The 18,774-nt window shown below is 41.7% G+C and overlaps 1 protein-coding gene across 2 annotated transcripts in view; it reads left to right on the top strand.

The window, feature by feature from the left end:
• Positions 1-2,643: 2,643 nt before the first annotated feature.
• Positions 2,644-18,774, top strand: part of snx19a (sorting nexin 19a) — a 31,208-nt gene continuing 15,077 nt past the window's right edge. The window contains exons 1-8 of one of the 2 annotated variants that reach the window (XM_056244901.1): positions 2,644-4,234; positions 4,409-4,541; positions 15,409-15,509; positions 15,607-15,723; positions 15,863-15,951; positions 16,046-16,139; positions 17,729-17,873; positions 18,173-18,296. In XM_056244901.1, the coding sequence (XP_056100876.1) occupies positions 2,690-4,234; positions 4,409-4,541; positions 15,409-15,509; positions 15,607-15,723; positions 15,863-15,951; positions 16,046-16,139; positions 17,729-17,873; positions 18,173-18,296 (2,348 nt within the window). In that variant the 5' untranslated portion in view covers positions 2,644-2,689. The remainder of the gene's footprint in view (positions 4,235-4,408; positions 4,542-15,408; positions 15,510-15,606; positions 15,724-15,862; positions 15,952-16,045; positions 16,140-17,728; positions 17,874-18,172; positions 18,297-18,774) is intronic. The other variant, XM_056244909.1, reaches the window with a different exon arrangement.

An 18,774-nucleotide genomic window follows, 5' to 3' on the forward strand; every position in this document is an offset into this window, starting at 1 on the left:
TACATCACACTCAGTGACAAACCAAACACACTGCCATGCTCACATACACATCAAATGGTTAAAAACACTCATCACAAGGCCTATTCAAAGACAATGGCACCATCTAGTGGATGAAAACTGCAATAGACGTTACAACAGAAACTTCAAAAACTCAATTAATTGTGGGGTTTACTTAATTAAATATTACATTGAGTGTGTTTTTACATTTATTCGTTAATAGACTATAGCTCTAACTTAAACTAAAAACTAGCTAAACAACAAGCTACATGTTTTATTTACATCAATGTTTTCCTCATATTTGTTGCTGCCATAAATGTTTTGTTTTTCAATGGTTAACCATTTTAAAAACACAGCTTGAGAGGCAGTTTAATTGAGTGCTGCAAATTCAAACATGAGAACCAATCAAAAGCACCAGAACAGCAACAAACTTTACTAAACAACTGTGGCTGGAAATGGCAAAGGAAGACAATGTGCACATGAAATACACATAATGCAACAAAAAGAATATTATTCAATATATAGCCAAGCTTATTAAAGAAAATATTCATATGGTATCTTAAACATTTTCATAAGAAATTGTGATTTAATTACATATTTTACCAGTAGGCCTAACTGTAACAGATAACACTTACATTTACAGTATGTTGTAATTAAATTATTTGACTAAATTGCATGTATGTAGTTAGCCTAATCCCCAACACTGCCTGTATGTTTGTCTACAGTTGAACATTAAATGGTGTTCTTCTAGGTATAGAATCATGGGAGCTTTATATTATGAGCATTAAGTGAGTCGGAAATTACGTTTGTATCATTGTATAATAGTATGCTGGTTTCTCTAAGTGTAGAATCCCGATGGAAAATGAAGAACTTCACTGAGGGTCTTAAGATTTTTAATTTGCTGTCTTGTACTTCAAGAACAATGTAATTGCTGAAAAAGTGCAGACATAAAGCAACATATATCTTATAACTCCTTTAGGATTACATTGATTAGTAACGAATTTGCATGATCAAAATAATCCAAATCATTATGCAGAATGAAATATGCATGTAAAATACTTTGTTGCCAATAAAATAACCAAAGGCAAATGCCTATAACAAATAGCCTACAGTTAATAACAGAAATTGAATGAAACAGCTCTAATACTTTATTGATTAATTTTATAAGTAACTGTAGACCTAATACAACCATTTTCACATTGTGGGGAAGTGAAAGCATTATCTTCTGTTGGCACAGTGAATCCAAACAATAAAGCACAACACATGAACTGTGTTATGAACTGTAGGCTACTCCAGAGTTCCCAGTCGCCAGAGGAATAAAAGCATTTATAACAGGCTGTACAAGACATGACTTGAATTCACTCAATAAAGTTAAAATAAAGTTACACTGACAATGGGTACTGGTGGCGACGTACTTAGTGACGACGTGTGTGTCACACGGCTTTGAGGCGACGTACCTAGTTCAGACGTTGTTAGTAGGCGTTATTTTTTACTGGAATTCTAATATACGTCGCCGTGACGTCGCCACCGGAAGACGTTCCTCCTGTGACGTCGCCGCCAAGTCGCCGCTGGTCTCCCGTCGGCAGTCCCAATCAATCCCATTCAAAAATCCACACGTTCTGGCGGCGACGGCAGGGTAGACTTCTCCTTCTCCTTCTCCTGGTAATCCATGAATTGTCACAAAATACTCGCCATATTATTTTTTACTGGAATTCTAATACGTCGCCGTGACGTCGCCACCGGAAGACGTTACTCCTGTGACGTCGCCGCCAAGTCGCCGCTGGTCTCCCGTCGGCAGTCCCAATCAATCCCATTCAAAAATCCACACGTTCTGGCGGCGACGGCAGGGTAGACTTCTCCTTCTCCTTCTCCTGGTAATCCATGAATTGTCACAAAATATCCGCCATAGTAGGGTACGGTTATGACGGATCTGCGTCTCATATTCACGCTAAACGATGCCATGTGTGTTGGATTTAGACGCGCATCACCTGTATGACGCCTTGGGTTCTGCCTGCGTCTCATATTGATGCTAAAGGATGCCATGTGCGTAAGATTTCAACGAAATGTACAAAGCGTCACATGTATGACGCCAAAGGATGAGAACGGGCTGAAAAAAACACGTAAGTTAAAGTTTGCTGCCACATCACAAATGGTGAATCTATTATTTTTTTTCTTTATATTTAAATAACATTTCAGACCTTTTTTTAAAAAAAAAAAATGAATGGATGCTATCTTTTGAACTCTTGGCATGAAATCAAACCATTCTTTTATGATTTTTCATGTTCATCACTATTTCAAAATAAAGGTCTGAACACGCCTTAGAGTATGAAAATATTAGTGTTGCAAATTGATAAATTACGGCTCCTCTGTAATTTATTTTGAAAATCAATCACCAAAAATGAAAACTAGAGATTGTAAGCTTTCAAATGATATATAGTTTGTCAATTAGTTTAGGTTTAGTATAGGATAGGCCTATTACTGTTTTAAATATGTAATGGCTGCAGGTAATAATGTATATTATATAAATGTTTGCCTGAAAAAGAACAATCTTGCCTGCCCTTCGTGAGATGTTACATTATTTATTTCATTTTTTTGTATCAGTTATATTTGCTATTATTATTTTTAATTATAATTTATTTATTTGACAGTCTGTCTATCCCTTTCCAATTTAAGAGCTCTGACTTGTGACAAAATGCCTGGTGTTGCCAATCCAAATCAATGGAGTTTCTCTGAGTTACTGGGACAGAGGAGCATTCTTGGAGTTGTAGTTCTGATTACATGGTTAGTTCTGTTCCATCTTCTTGTGAATGTGTGGCTGCTGTGCATCTTCACCAGTCTGTTGGTAGTGCTGGCTGGATGGCTGGGATCTCGTGTCGCTTTGGATGCCAACAGCCTCCTTCATTTGGAGCACTTCCTGCCCCTGGGTGAGTCCCCTCAAGTTCACACTGCCTCAGAGAGTGAACAAAGACTGGACTGGGAGATTCAAAGTGCTGTTGACAAGGCTGTGCGGGACTTTGTGTCATCCTGGTACTGCAGTTCTGTTTCTAAAGGAGGGGACGAGTTTGAACAAGAGGTGAGGGACACTATGCTGGAGGCAGCCGCTGAACTGAAGAGGAGAGCGAGGCAGGTGGACCGGAGAGCTCTCGCCCTGAGGGTTCTTGAGCTTTGCGGACGCCATCTGCAGAGCTTCAGCCAAGCCAGGGAACTTCAACGAACACTGCAAGAAGAGTTCGACCAATCACTTTCAAACTCACAAAAACTATGGAGGTTGTACAGTAGAGCTGATTTGCCTCACCCTGCCCTGACTGGACCAGCTAACCAGCTCTGCTACTCCAGAGCGCTGGTAGATTTCCTCATGCACGTCCTTATTCCCAAATCTCACTTGGAAACACGAACAGGCTGCTACATGGTGGGAGAGCTCATCACATGCAATGTTCTTTTGCCCCTTGTGGCAAGAATATCCAGTCCAGATTGGTTAAACCAGACCATCGTAGATGTGTTCACTCAGTCCACCGACAAAGAAGAAACAAGTCCACAGCAAACACCTCCAGCAGACCTGGACGATTCCCAAAGAAGCTTCTGGGATTATGACTCCCCGGTTACTTTCGACTGTCCTGAAACCTCCAGCATGCAGACAGCTTGGTCTGTATCCACAGCCCCCCTCCGTGATTCCTCTGAAACAAGTTTCCAGAGTCAGTGGTCCTCTGATGAAAATGTACATAGGAGAAGAAGTTCTGGCTTACTTTTTCCAGAAAGAATGGTCCAAAATACAGCTGAACTTCTTAGATCTCCATACCGCACTAGCCGCCTCTATAGACACACAGACTGTGACCTGGAATCACCCTCTTCGGATGAGAGGAAGATATCTAGTGAGTCTTTGAAACGAACAGACTCCGATGCTGAGGATTTCTGTGACTGCATCTCTCCTTCAGACTTTTGTGGGCTAGTTTGTCTGGAGGAAGACACATTGGGTATTTTGGGGAAGTGTTTCAGGCAAAACATTGTTTCAGAGCCTCCTTCATCACTGGAGAGTTTAGTGGAAGATTCTCTGGTCCGACCACTGACTAACACATCAAACTCCATCCCCAGAAGCCTTGGCCTGGACTCATTCGTTTTTGAAAACCTGGGGAATCTAGAGGGACCGGTATCTATTCAGAACTTGCAAATTGTTGGGACCATCACAGCCAAAGAGCAAAGAAGCAACAGCACTCATCCTTATACTCTTTACACTGTAAAGGTGAGATTCTCATACATGCATGAAACATGTCATGTTAAATACAGACTTTTTTTGTTGTTGTTAAATTTGGTTTGGAATCCGTTGGAATTATGGATTTCATGAAAAGCAATGTTTTTAGGCTGCTTTACCCTTTTTACTAATTCAGTATTGATTCATTGTGTCTTGTGTTTGTAGTTTGAAACTGCTTCAGATTCAAATAGCTCTGATCAGCCTGTCACATATCATATGGTGAACCGGCGCTACACTGAGTTCCTCAATCTGCAGAGCCGTTTGGAGGAAAGGCCAGATCTCAAGAAAGTGATCAAAAGTAAGACATTTTAAATGTATTCGATTCGCATATTAAAAATTAACATAAATACATTTAAATACAATACACTTTATAGTCCTAGATCTAATTAGTACATATTGTCAGAGTTGCATAGTAAAAAGTAATATACATAATAAATAATATTCTGTTCAAAAGTTTGGGGTCAGTAAGATATAAACAGAAATGAATACTTTTATTTAGCAAGGATGCATTACATTGATCAAAAGTGACAGTGAAGACCTTTACATTGTTAAAACAATCTATTTCAAATGCTTTAAAAATAAATAAATAAATAACTTTCTATTCATTAAATAATCCTGAAAAAATGTTTCCACAAATATTAAGCAGCACAACTGCAGTCAACATTGTTGCATTGTGTGGTAGGGTTTAATGTGGGTGGAAGGAAGAAGACAGGGTCGGCATGACTGGGACTCGTACTTTTTATTAACTCAAAATATAAAAGAAAACAAAGGCTGCGCCACATGCGCATTCACCGTATCCTCGGCTAAAGCAATGTTCATAGAACACTCTTCCCGCTGAATCAGCTCACAATTCACTTAGATGAACACTTTCCGCTGTACCAGCTCTCAGTTCACGACGCACAAACACTCTTCCCGCTGTATCAGCTCTCAGTTCACGACGCACAAACACTCTTCCCGCTGTATCAGCTCTCAGTTCACGCATTGTGTACGAGTTCCGAGTCTCTCTCTCTCCCGCTCTCTCGTTCCCGCCAGCTTATATGCGGTCTCTCCACACCAGTTACTGGAATCAGACACAGGTGTTCATCATCTGCACTTGACCTACTTACTCACCGCACGGCTCCCTCCTTTCTCTCCCGCTACAGACTTCGCAAAACCACGCCCCCCTCGCCACATACCCCCACCGCCCGACTCAGGCCCCGTCCACACTACTGCGTTTTCGTTTAAAAACGGAGACCTTTTGCTACGTTTGCACCTCCCGTCCACACTAAAACGGAAAAAACGGAGACCCAAAACGGAGAAGTTTAGAAACGCTGCCGACCCGTTTTTCGTTTTGATTCTCCGGAGGGCGTTTTAGTGTAGACGGGTCAAAACGGAGGACTTTAGAAACGATGACGTAGTAGAGGCTCACGCTCGGCTCTATGATTGGGTGTCATCAGTCATGGCGTAGCCTATATCTTTGCTAGCAGCTGTTGTACAAGTAAATTCTGCATTTTACAACGCTATAACTGCCTACATGCGCCGGAGTGAAGCTATTATTCGAGCGATCTGTGACAATTCCCCGTGTGCAGCGGCGGCGTTGACCGTACGGAGCGTCGGTTTGTGGTTAACCCAGAGCATGGTGGGATAATTTTATCAATGAAGTTGTGTTTACACCGGCACGCGCATGCCCAGTGTTGGTGAATGGTCACGTGATCCGCGTTTTCAGTCGTTTTAATGTGGACGGAGATCAATTCTAATACGCAGCTAAAACGCTGGTGTGGACGGAGATCGTATTCGTTTTAATTCTCCGTTTCTAAACTAAAACGCAGTAGTGTGGATGGGGCCTCAGGCCAGGGAGCCATCCGGCCTGCAGCCCCCCCCGCCCCCCCCCCCCCCCCCCCCCCTCCTGGAGATGAAGTCGGCCACAGCCATCTGTGCACCCGGCCTGTGGATCACCTGGAACTTAAAAGGCTGTAAAGCTAGATACCAACGGGTGATCCTTCATGCGGTGGAGCCACTGCAGGGAAGCGTGGTCCGAACAGAAGGTGAACTCCCGTCCCAAGAGATAATAGCGGAGGGTGAGAATGGCCCATCTGATGGCCAGACACTCCTTATCTATGCTGCTGTACGTAAGAGAGCTTACGTACTCTCTTAGAGAGCTTACGACTGATGGAACAGCACCGGCCATTCTTCACCCTCTACCTCCTGGGACAGGACCGTGCCCAGCCCTCTGTCCGACGCGTCTGTCTGTAGAATAAAAGGGAGAGAGAAGTTAGGAGCATGTAAAAGCGGGCCGCCACACAGAGCAGCCTTTATCTGGGTGAAAGCCTGCTGGCACTGCTCCGTCCACTGGACCGTATCTGGTGCTTCCTTTTTAGTTAGATCAGTCATATAGATGATGATATCATCCAAGTAGGTATAGCGGCATATGCAGCATGTGGCCGGAGAATTCTGTCCATAAGAATTGTCTGTCCATAAGGTTGGTGGCGATGGCGCACGGTTGGTTGGGCTCCGTGCTCCTCTTGCTTTGGCCTTTAAAATCTGGCTATTTTATGCACTCTGATAGACTTTCTACTGACACCAAGATTTATAAACAGCAAATACGTGAATATGTCAATAAACCAGAAGCCGTAAATAAGAAGGATAAACAACATCAACTAATGAAATACCGGCGTGGAGCAAACAAGCAGCGTCAGCGTTCAGACCTGCTATTCACCTGTTTGGTGTGGCTTCTTCTGCTGCTAATATTTGGATCACTTGTCCTAAGGATTCCTCAAAACGAGCCTGACAGTCTTCTGTGCAACACGCCATACCTGAACAACGTTGGATATGGCCGTTTTACCATCTACTATTCCCTCCTGAAGTTTGGAAATGCACGCGTAATAGGCTTACGCACCAAAGTGGAGCTGGGTAACAGGAAAAAAAATAGTGGGCGCGCTATAATATATCTCTCCTTCCTGGTCCTGTTAGCGGGAGACATCCAGCTTAACCCCGGCCCAGACGCTGACTGTGCGCCGCGGGTCCATACTGCCAACGTGGGGCCGGGTCCCGGTGCGGAGATGGAGCGGGGAGCGGCAGGCTGGATTGGTGGGCGGCCGGGAGCCTCCTCGGCGGAACTAGTGCGTCATCTGCGGGGGCCGGCGGACCCGGAGGGGGTTGGCGGATTTCCAGCGGGAGACAGCTCTGGGCGCTCTGTGCGGGCGAGTGTTCGAACGCCGGCACCGGAGGACCCGGAGGGAGTGGATCCGTCTGTCCACGTCGACCGGGCTGCGGCGGGGGTTGCGCCCACAGATGGCCCGGCGGACTGTTGGAGCGACCTGGTCCAAAGTGGTGCCCTACTTTTGGCGGATTCTTCTGTCGACAAGGCGGAGGAGGCCACACTGGAGACGGATTTAAAATCATTGTGTGCGCAAGGATCCAGAGGCGCTCCTAACCGTAAGACTGACTATACTAAGGGTAAAGTCAATACAACTCATAAAGTCAAGCATAAGCGAACAAACAGAGACACTACTGATAATATAAAAACTTTGCAGTCACAAGCAATAATAAAGCAGAGACAATATTTATTTTTCCAGACAGTAAATCACGCGAAAATAATCTGGGATCGCACAGTAAAGCCCAAGGGTATTTTGGGAGGGCATTTAAATATTAGAAGCCTGTATCCAAAATGTGATGAAATTAGAATTCTTTTAATTGGTTCCAATCTTGATTATTTATGCATAGGTGAAACATGGATGCATGATAAAATCCCCACCTCAATGATAGATGTGCCTGGATATAAGTGCTATAGAAAGGACAGGGTTACTGGTAGAGGAGGTGGAGTTCTGGTTTATATTAAAGACTCCTTTAAGACTAAAGAAGTCCAATTAGATGAATCTCTATCAATTGAAAGTCTATGTGTAAATGTGGCTCTATCCTCACGCATGATGTTTAACATCCTTGTGGTGTATAATCCACCATCTAGTTGCCTACAAACTTTTTATCAAAATCTAGAAAAAATTCTCAAATCTTTTAAACCGAACAGTGAGGTGCTTATTTATGGAGATATTAATGTTAATTGGTTAAATAAATCCAGTAGGAAACAACTCAAAGAACTAGCATCAAAATATGACTTTCATCAATTTGTAAAGGGACCCACTCGCCTGACAAAAACATCACAGACAGCAATAGATTTAGCTTTCTCAAATAAGCCGGAAAGAGTTTTAAAAACATACAATCTGGTGTGTGGCTTATCAGATCATAACATGATATTAATTTCCAGAAAACTCTCAAAAAAGCGTCTAAATGAATGTAAAAATCACCAAAAGGTAACTAAGTTAATAATTCCCCGTAAGGATCTTATTAAAGTTGAGAATGAGTTAGCAAACACTAATTGGGATGAAGTCTCACAACATAATCAAGTGAACGAGTGTTGCGATATATTTACTTCCACAATGAGTAACATTTTAAATAAGTTCTTAAAACAATGTAAAAGGCCACAAAGAAAAGTGCAGCTTCCATGGGTAAGTGATGCAGTACGACAGTTAATTAAAAAAAGAGATTTTGCTCTAAAAACCTATCTTAGAACCAGATATGACACAGATCTGATGTTATTTAAAGGTTTACGAAATCAAGTAGTAAAAGAATTGCGAAACTTAAAAGCAAACTATTATATGAAAATTCTAACTGAAGCTAAAGGAAATTGTAAAGCAATATGGAAACAAATAAACAGCCTAATTAAACCTAATGCAAATATAAATAATTCATATGAACTAAAATGTGAAGGAAAAAACATATCAGACCCTGTCCAAGTTGCTAATGCCTTTAATCAATTTTTCATCAAATCTGTTGAAGATCTTGCTTCTAATTTTTTAGATGAGGAGCCCAATAGTAGCAACTTAAATATATTGTCATCAGCAAATGAGAATTCTTTTAAAATTAGAGAAGTGGATCAGGCAGTGGTATTGAAAGCCATTTCAGACCTGAATACCAACTTTTCCAAAGACAACTACAACATAGACGCAACTTTCCTCAAACAATATGCTCAAATTATCATTCAACCTTTGACCCACATTATAAATGTCTCTATTAAAACGGGGATATTTCCAGATGCTTGGAAAAAGGCACTGGTTAAACCCATCTTTAAGTCCGGGAATACCACAGACGTTAGTAACTATCGACCAATAAGTCTAGTTCCGGTAATGTCAAAAATACTAGAAAAAATAGTTTCAGAACAGCTAACTCAATACTTAGAAACACAGAAATATATACACCCTCAACAGTATGGTTTCAGACAGAACCATTCCACTGAATCAGCTATCTGCGCTTTATTGGAAAATATTGTGCAGCCGCTTGATAAAGGAAACATTGTGGGTGCAGTATTCCTGGACTTAAAGAGGGCATTCGATACAGTAAACCATAGCCGTCTTATCTCAAAACTGTCAACCTATAATACGTCACACCAGGCATTATCATGGTTTGAGTCATATTTACAGGGACGAGAACAATGTGTAGTAATTGATCATGTAAAATCTGCCCCATGTAAAATTAAGACCGGAATCCCTCAGGGAACCATACTGGGGCCTATTCTCTTCAGCCTGTATGTGAACGAGCTGCCTGAAGTGGGTCCGGAAGTGGGTCTTCAGATGTATGCCGATGACACGGTGGTTTATGTGTCCGGCAAAAGCCCGGCTGTTGTCGGCAGTACACTGACCAAAAGTCTTGAGAAAGTGTTTAATTGGCTAAACAAATCATGTTTAACACTTAATCTGAAGAAAACTAAGTCTATGTGTTTTTCGATAAGAGCTCGGACAATAAATGACCTTAACATTAAAATGAATGGCGAACTAATCGATCAGGTAGAACAAGAAAAATATTTAGGAGTGATTTTAGATTCTCAGCTAAATTTTAAAAGTCATATAAAAAACATTTCAAGAAAAATGAAGGCCAGTATGAACTGTTTTAGAATGATCAGGAGCTGTCTTACATTTGAATGTGCTCATGTATTTCTTAACACTATGATCCTGTCCCATCTGTCGTACTGCACCACCGTTTGGTCCCAGACCAGCCAAACTACCCTGAAGCCTATTGAGAGGCTTTATAACCGGGCCCTAAAAATTTTAGATGAAAAGCCCATTCGATTCCACCACTGTTATATTTTAAGTAAACATAAAATCTTAAATTTTGTAAATTTTGTTAATCTCAGACACATTAAGTTGTTTTTTAAATGTTTAACTGGACTTGCACCTGAGCCACTTTGTAAATTTGTGAACAGGCTGGAACCATCCAGATCAACAAGAGCTGCTACTCGTGGAGACTGTAAAGTTCCATTTTTTAAAACTTCTTTTGCCCAAAATGTTTTTTCAGTGAAAGGAGCCAATCTGTGGAACTGCCTTCCTACAAATATAAAGATTTTAACTAAACTATCCACCATTAAAAAACTAACAAAAGCCTGGTTCATACAGCAGCAGCAGTGTAATCATGCCATATGAAAGGAATATCCGTGTGTATGTGAGGTGTGCATATGTGTAAGTTCGAGTGAATGTGTTTATTTACCAATTTTATTGGTGCTAACTGGTTTCTAGACATTTTATTGTATTCACTGTAATTTTTTTTACTCCTTTATTATCCTAACTGTTAAAAGCCCTTCTAGGGACAGGTGTTGCGAATTAGCCTTGGCTATAAACACTGTGATACAGGCATCGGATTGTTCTTTATGGAATAATCTATGTTTTTTTGTATCTGTCCCTATTCAAATAAACAATAAATAAATAAATAAAGAAGCTGAAAGGTCGCCGGAGCCCCGAACAAACCGAAAGGAAGGGTGACAAATTTGTGTAATCCAAACGGCATTGTGAAAGCTGTCTTTTCTTTGGACATGGGAGACAAGGGGATCTGCCAATATCCCTTTGTTAAGTCCAGTGTTGAATAAAAGCGAGCAGTACCCAGCCGATCAAGCAATTCGTCAACCCTTGGCATTGGATAAGCATCAAATTTTGACACAGCGTTCACCTTTCGATAGTCCTCACCGAACCGGATCGAGCCGTCGGTTTTAGGGACTAAAACTATCGGGCTCGCCCAGTCACTGTTGGACTCTTCTATTACTCCCATGTCCAGCATTGCCTCTAATTCGCTCTGAACTACTTTTTTTTGTGTTCAGGCAAGCGATACGGCCGGCTGCGCACAACCACGCCCGGCTCCGTCTCAACGTGGTGCTGAATGAGGTCCGTCCGACCAGGCAGGGGCGAGAACACATCAGCAAATTCAGCTCGAAGATTTTTCACATCAGTGAGCTGGGAGGGTGAGAGGTGGTCTCCACCAGAGGCCAGGGCGAGAGATTGGGTTTTTAGGCTCGCCTCTGGACCAAGATCCTCCTCTCCGGTCACCACCGTCGCCAGCATCACTGATTCAGCCTCAGACCATTTTTTGAGGAGGTTGAGGTGATAAAGTTGATGTGCCCCGTCCCTATCTGTTCGAACTACGTCATAGTTGAGATCTCCAACTCGCTGTGTGACCTTGAAGGGCCCTTGCCACTTTGTGAGTAATTTTGAACTAGAAGTAGGGAGCAATACAAGCACTTTATCTCCTGGTGTAAATTGACGAAGTCTAGCCCCCCTGTTGTACAGCCGACTCTGTCTGTCCTGGCCCTGTAACAAATTCTCCATCGATAGCCGCCCCAAAGTGTGGAGTTTTGTTCTCAGGTCCAGGACATACTGAATTTCGTTCTTGCTAGTTGAAGGTCCGTCCTCCCAAGTCTCCCTAAGGACGCAGTGGAGGCTTTGGGGGACTTCGCGTAGAGCGACAAGAGGGGTTCTAGCCATTTATCCCAATTTTTGGCGTCTTCTTGTACGAACTTTCGAATCATGGTTTTCAACGTGCGATTAAATCGTTCCACCAGGCTGTCTGTCTGTGGGTGGTAGACGCTGGTGCGAATCGATTTAATGCCCAACAATTCGTAAAGTTCGCGAATGGTTCGTGACATAAACACCGTGCCTTGATCGGTGAGAATCTCTTTCGGGATTCCCACCCGGGAGATTGGAACAGTGCGCCCGCAACGCTTTTGGCGGAAATACTGCAGAGCGGCACTGCTTCAGGGTACCGCGTTGCATAATCCACCAGGACTAATGCAAAGCGGTGCCTACGTGCAGACCGTTCTAATGGCCCGATGAGGTCCATGCCAAGTCGCTCGAAGGGGACCTGCATATTATTGCCGGTAAAGGCAATTCTAAAAAAAAATTATAAACACATTGTAAATGTTAGAAATGTATTGCTAAAATATATTACAAAGACTGTGAACTGTGAAGTACTGAATTGTGGAGTTAGACCGTTAAACAGTTTTTCACCATTGCTATAGACCAACGCTACTTTTGCGTCATCGAAGGGTAATGCCCCTTTTTGGGGGAAAACAAATGGATTCCCCCGAGAACAGAACTCGCTCTAGATCTGCTAAGTTTCTTCAAAAATGGCACAAACATACACACTCTCTTTGCCGGCCGAGGACTGTGAGCGGTATTTAAATAAGCTACTGGATACGGGGTTACAGAGGTGTCCCTTTGAAATGGTCGAAAACTGGATTAATGACCCCACGTAGTGGCCAAATATGGACTATTCAGACATCTAACGTTACCACTATCTCGTGGAATCACCAAGTAAGTAACGTTAGCCAATTTTTTTTGTCATTAACACACTCACAGTATGACAAACTAGACGATGAGGCCATGTCACTTGGATCATATTTAACTTGATTTAAGCTATTGACATAGTTTTGTTGTCGACTAGCTATACTATACTGTTGAGATAGTGGCAGGCTAGGACTAAAGTGGACTTGGCTGGTTTCTACTTGTGTCTAGAAAGTGCTAGGACTTTGAAAGTTGTATAAAGGTTTACAGTGTACGGCAAAATATGTATAGGACCTATGTATGTACGGGGCTATCAAATTGGATGTTGTGACATTACGCTATCCTATCTAGCCTAGAAGGCTTGATCTACTGCCGTTCGTGTTGTTACATGTAGCCTAGTCTCGCGTAGCCAGACCTTCAGACTGACGACTGAGCAGCTTTCTTTGGCCAAGGCCCGCCCATAAGGCCGTTTGATCGACATGTCAAACAACCAATTACAGTTTGTTTCATTCAGCGTCACGTTTCAGGGCGTGGAAATGTCCCCACAACAACAGACCGGCGTGCAACAAGTCGAGTCAGCATAGAAAATCAAAGAAGGAGAAGAAAACTTCAAGAGTCTATGCCGTGAACCTCGCATACTTTTGAGAATCCTACGTTTAGCTGATCTTGATAAATGCTCATTGTCACTCATGTAAACACAACAGTTTTTCTTCCGCAATCACACGTCTGCGCATTGTTTCCCGGCGGACCGAAAATAAACGCGACACTCGCGCCCCCTGGAAATCCGATAAAATTCAACCAATCAGATGACGACTTCGACATTCCTGAAGTGTTTCCAGTTAAGTGTACCATATGCATCAGACGTTTAGCCAACGTTCCGTGGGCGTGACGTCTGAGGCTGAGACTACATGTAGCCCAGAGCAGTGCTCGTCGAAAAGTCATATAGGCCTAAAGCACTTTCTAGACACAAGCAGAAACCAGCCAAGTCCACTTTAGTCCTAGCCTGCCACTATTTCAACAGTAAAATCAGTTAACAGCCAAGGTAGCGTGCCTAGTGAGAGCTAATCACATAACGTTAGCTGCTAGCAGCTTCATCTTTCTAACTAGTATATCTAGTCGACAACAAAACTATGTCAATAGCTGAAATCAAGTTATGATCCAAGTGACATGGCCTCATCGTCTAGTTTGTCATACTGTGAGTGTGTTAATGACAAAAAAAATAGGCTAACGTTACTTACTTGGTGATTCCACGAGATAGTGGTAACATTAGATGTCTGAATAGTCCATATTTGGCCAATGCGTGGGGTCATTAATCCAGTTTTCGACCATTTAAAAGGGACACCTCTGTAACCCCGTATCCAGTAGCTTCTTTAAGTTTGTGCCATTTTTGCTATCAAGAAACTTAGCAGATCTAGATCGAGTTCTGTTCTCAGGGGAATCCGTTTGTTTTCCCCAAAAGGGGGCGTTACCCTTCGATGACGCAAAAGTAGCGTTGGTCTATTTTCCGGATTTTTTGGGCGGGGCTAAAACGGGGCTCGATGACGCACTGGAGCCCCTGAGCTCGTGGACACGCCCCTACTTGATGACGCACTGAGGCCACTGAGGCTGGCCCCTCCCCTATCAATAGAGCACATTCGCATCAGTTTGGCGCTAAATCGCAAGTTACTGTCAGTACTATTATTAGTTACTATAACGTTACAGCCTACAGTTTGCTAGCTAGCTATGCCTTCGTCACGGAAATGCGTACTACTTGGATGCAATCATGTACAAAACAGATAGGTGTCTTTATTTAAATTTCCTAAAAATAATCACTCACATCAAGAAGAGGATTAATTTTGTAAAGAGCCACTGAGGATCACCGCCAACACCCGCCTCTGTTGTGATCATTTTACACGGGATAGTTTTATAAACTTTCGTCTGAGACAACTGGGATTCACTGATAATCCGCTGTTACTGGTAAATGGGGCCGAACTGACTATCTCCCGCCTCGGCCTTCATCCCCTCCGCTACCGAAAGCAGGATCACCTAAAATCATTTGTTTTTTGAGCAATAAAAAATCAGCAAATTAGAATTAGATTTCTGAAGGATCATATGACATAATGACACTGAAGACTGGAGTAATTGCAGCTGTAAATTCAGCTTTGCTATCACGGGAATAAATTAGCCTACATTTTAAAATATATTCAAATAGAAAAGTTGTTTTAAATTGTGATAATATTTCACAATATTGCGATTTTTACTGTATTTCTGATCACATAAATGCCACCTTGGTGAGCATAAAATACTTCCTCCAAAAACATATAATAATTATACCAACCTCAAAGGTATAATTGCTAAAGGTAATTTTTTTTTTACCTTTAGCTTGTCACCGGGGCAGTTCCCTGATGTCTCAAAGCTTTTAATTCTTGTTAATGTAAACATTTTAATATATATATATATATATATATATATATATATATATATATATAATATATATATATGCTGTACTAAGATGTAACTATAACTATAAATATTCCTAACTAAAGATGTCATGTTGGCAGTTCGGTGCATCATCTCGAATCCATATTAAAATATGTGCTCACATTTTAGATGTCAAAGGTCCAAAGAAACTTTTCCCAGACCTTCCCTTCAGCAACCTGGACACAGAAAAAGTGGAAGCCAGGAGAAGCCAACTGGAATCATTCCTTAGGGTAAGAGATTTCCCTTCACTAATAAAACGTTTTGGGCAAATTAAATGTGACTTTTATGCAAAACCCTGGTCTCTCACACCTTTTTCCACTCCTGCAGAAACTGTGCACTATCCCAGAGGCAACTAACAGTGAGGAGGTGCGTGAGTTCCTTGCCCTCAACACTGATGCCACAGCAGCTTTCCAGAAGAAGCCGTCGAGTTCACGCATAGACAAGGTCCCTCTGTCCTGAAACAAGATAAACTTTTGATTCCTTTTAATGTTTAGAAAAGACTTCTTTCTTTTTTAACTTTTATTGTGACATTGCTGTTTGATTTTGCCTGTCTGTCTGTATGATATGTTTTCCTTATAAACAGATGGTTGAGAACATAGTGGACACCCTGAAGACGGCGTTTCCACGCCCAGAGCCTCAGAGCCCCACAGAGGAAGGAGACCCACAAAGAAAGTGAGAATATATGAGACTTAGATAACATATGTCAATCATGCAAATTAATAATTCTCTTGTTTTTAATTCCACAAACTGTCCTTTCATATTTCAGGCCTCGTCTGAGATTCTCCAGTAAAATAGCTCCTACTCTTAATGTACCAAGCCTGCAGCCTAAAGTGACATACTCGTTCAGTGAACGCTGCTCAGTGAGTTCTTCCTAACATATACAATGCCACATAAAAAGTTATTCATAATCTGTCCATGCATATTTCACATAAACAAATAAAAAATATAAAAAATTTGTTATATTGAGTATGGCAGGGTTTTTACTTATTGCAATGTTTCTCAACCTTTTTTGTCTTATGTACCCATCAGTAAGGCTCAGTACCCCTTAAGGCTGGGATACACTACACAACTTTTTAAAGCTGAACAGATTTTAAAACACTAGACATTGCCGACACTAGGCATACACCTGCCGACATTGTAAATTGTTACAAAAGAAAATTTGGGCATCATACACTATATGACTGATGATCACACACTAGAAATACTTTTTTAGGTTGTTCTGAACACAACAAACTCATGCAAAAACCTACACCTCGTTGCTAGGAGAAGCATGACAAATAATAAACGATACAGGTATCACAATATTACGCAGGTTTTATATCTTCCGTCTGGATGGATTCATAGTCCAAACCTAAAAACAGAGTCTGTGCCCATCATACACTTTTTCTGTGAAATCTGTCAACTCCGACTGCCCGAAATCTGCAGACTGGCGCACACTTTCAGCAACTACACTGCTAATTGCGACGGAATTCTAGGAAAAGTCATGTTGTGTATTTCAGCCTTTAATCTACATCAAACCTTAAATTTGTTCCTTTATTTCCATAATTAATGTTTTATGGCATTCACTGAAAAAGAAAATTATGAGATTAGTTGTCAGTTAGTTAGTTTTTTTTTATTATTATTTTAGTTTGTTTTATAGGTTTAGCAAAGCAAAAGCAAAATCATTGTGAAGTACTCCTGAACCCTGATTAGGTACTCCCAATAGTTGGCTCTTATTGGATTTTCTGTGGGTTAGTGATAATGGCTTTTTTCAGAGTAGCTTTATTATCATTTCAGCTCTGTAAAGCCTGTACACAGTGAAACGAAACAGTGTTCCTCCAGGACCATGGTGCTATATAAGACAAAAACCGACAGTACAAATTTTACATGGAACAGGGCACAGTAGTGGGGAGTTTTTGAGTGAGACAATTAGCAAAGTTTGCAAGTTTATGTTCAGAGATTGATTAAGTAAATGTGGATGGATGTGTGGGAGTGTAGTTGTCAGGCTAGTCACATGGAGTTGAGGAGTCTGATGGCTTGGGGGAAGAAATTGTCACGCAATCTTACCGTGAGGGCCTTAATACTTCTGTACCTTCTGCCAGACAGTAGGAGGGTGAAGAGATGGTGTGAGGGGTCGTTTGAAATACAGATAACTTTTTCTCATACAGCATGTGGTGTAAATGTTTGCGATGGAGGGAAGAGAGACCCCGATGCTCTTCTCAGCTGTCCTCAATATCTGCTGCAGGTTCTTGCGATCTGAGATGGTCAGATCCCTCTGTAAAATGTGGTGAGGATGGGGGGTAGGAGATTGGCTTTCTTCATTCTTCGTAGAAAGTAGAGAGGCTGCTGGGCTTTCTTTGCTATGGAACTGGTGTTCAGAGACCAGGTGAGGTTCTCTGCCTCTTGACGATCGCACGGAGGAGCTGTCGTTGCGGAGAGTGGTTGTTACGTGCTTCATCCCTTTCTGTAGGTTCTTCGAGGTTTCTCGCTGTCAGATCTGGAGGGGTTTGTGGAGGAACAGGAAAAGCTGGTGGATGGTGGTGTCAGGAGTCATTTTGCTGGAGGAAGACGCATGAGAGAGCAGAGACCTGTAGAAAAGAGAGGAAGAGGAGCAGGTAAATCAACTTCAAAAGCAGAGCTTGAAAACTTGTTTCTATTTTATTCTCATGCACATTCGAATTGTGTAGGATAAGGTGAAAATAACTTTAATTTAACTTTTATTTAAAGATAACTGTGAGGAATGTTGTACACCCTATCAAACAGGAGATGGCAGTATATTGTTGATGAATGAGAGCTGATTGAGAGCGAGTTGTAGCTTTAATTATTTTATGCGAGATCAAAACATTTATCTGATACAATCTAAAATCTAACCCTACCTTTACACTGACAAATTTTGATGTTTGTGATGACGCAGACACTGCCCTGGCAGATATTGCTCTGAATATCTTGTGTTTGCTGATGAAGGACCAGTGGAGCTGGCTGTGTACAGAAAACATCCAGAAAACCATTAGACTGCTCTTTGGCACTTTTATTGAAAGGTGAGTACAGGTTTGACAACTCTGAATTTGTACAAAAAAAGAAGAAGATGTATTATGATAATAGGACAGTAAGCAGATAGTAAGCAAAGTGGGAGGGGGGTCTATATGTCTATATGACAGTTATATGACAGTTCTGAATTTTAATGCTCATTTTCGTGGTGTATCTTTTATAATCTACCCTGTGTGTATGTAAACACAATGATCAAACCACTAATTATCCAGTAATCACTTTGCTGGCCATGATGTTCATTGTTACCCTTGAGTAATATGTGCAATTGTTCATTAAAGCACATTAGAGTTTGTTATTGACCGAAAGCAAAATCATTAGTTATGAACCTGAGATTATTGTAGTATTCCATCATGCTGGCTTTGGAGACAAGTCCGTTTAAACTATGAAATTGGCAACCGTGAGTTTCTAGCCATCAAGTTAGCTCTAGAAGAATGGAGACACTGGCTGGAGAGAGCCAAACATCAATTC

The sequence above is a fragment of the Rhinichthys klamathensis genome, unplaced genomic scaffold (assembly GCF_029890125.1).
Source record: "Rhinichthys klamathensis goyatoka isolate OS25496 unplaced genomic scaffold, OSU_Roscu_1.1 h1tg000028l_1, whole genome shotgun sequence".
NCBI classification, from domain to species: Eukaryota; Metazoa; Chordata; class Actinopteri; order Cypriniformes; family Leuciscidae; genus Rhinichthys; species Rhinichthys klamathensis.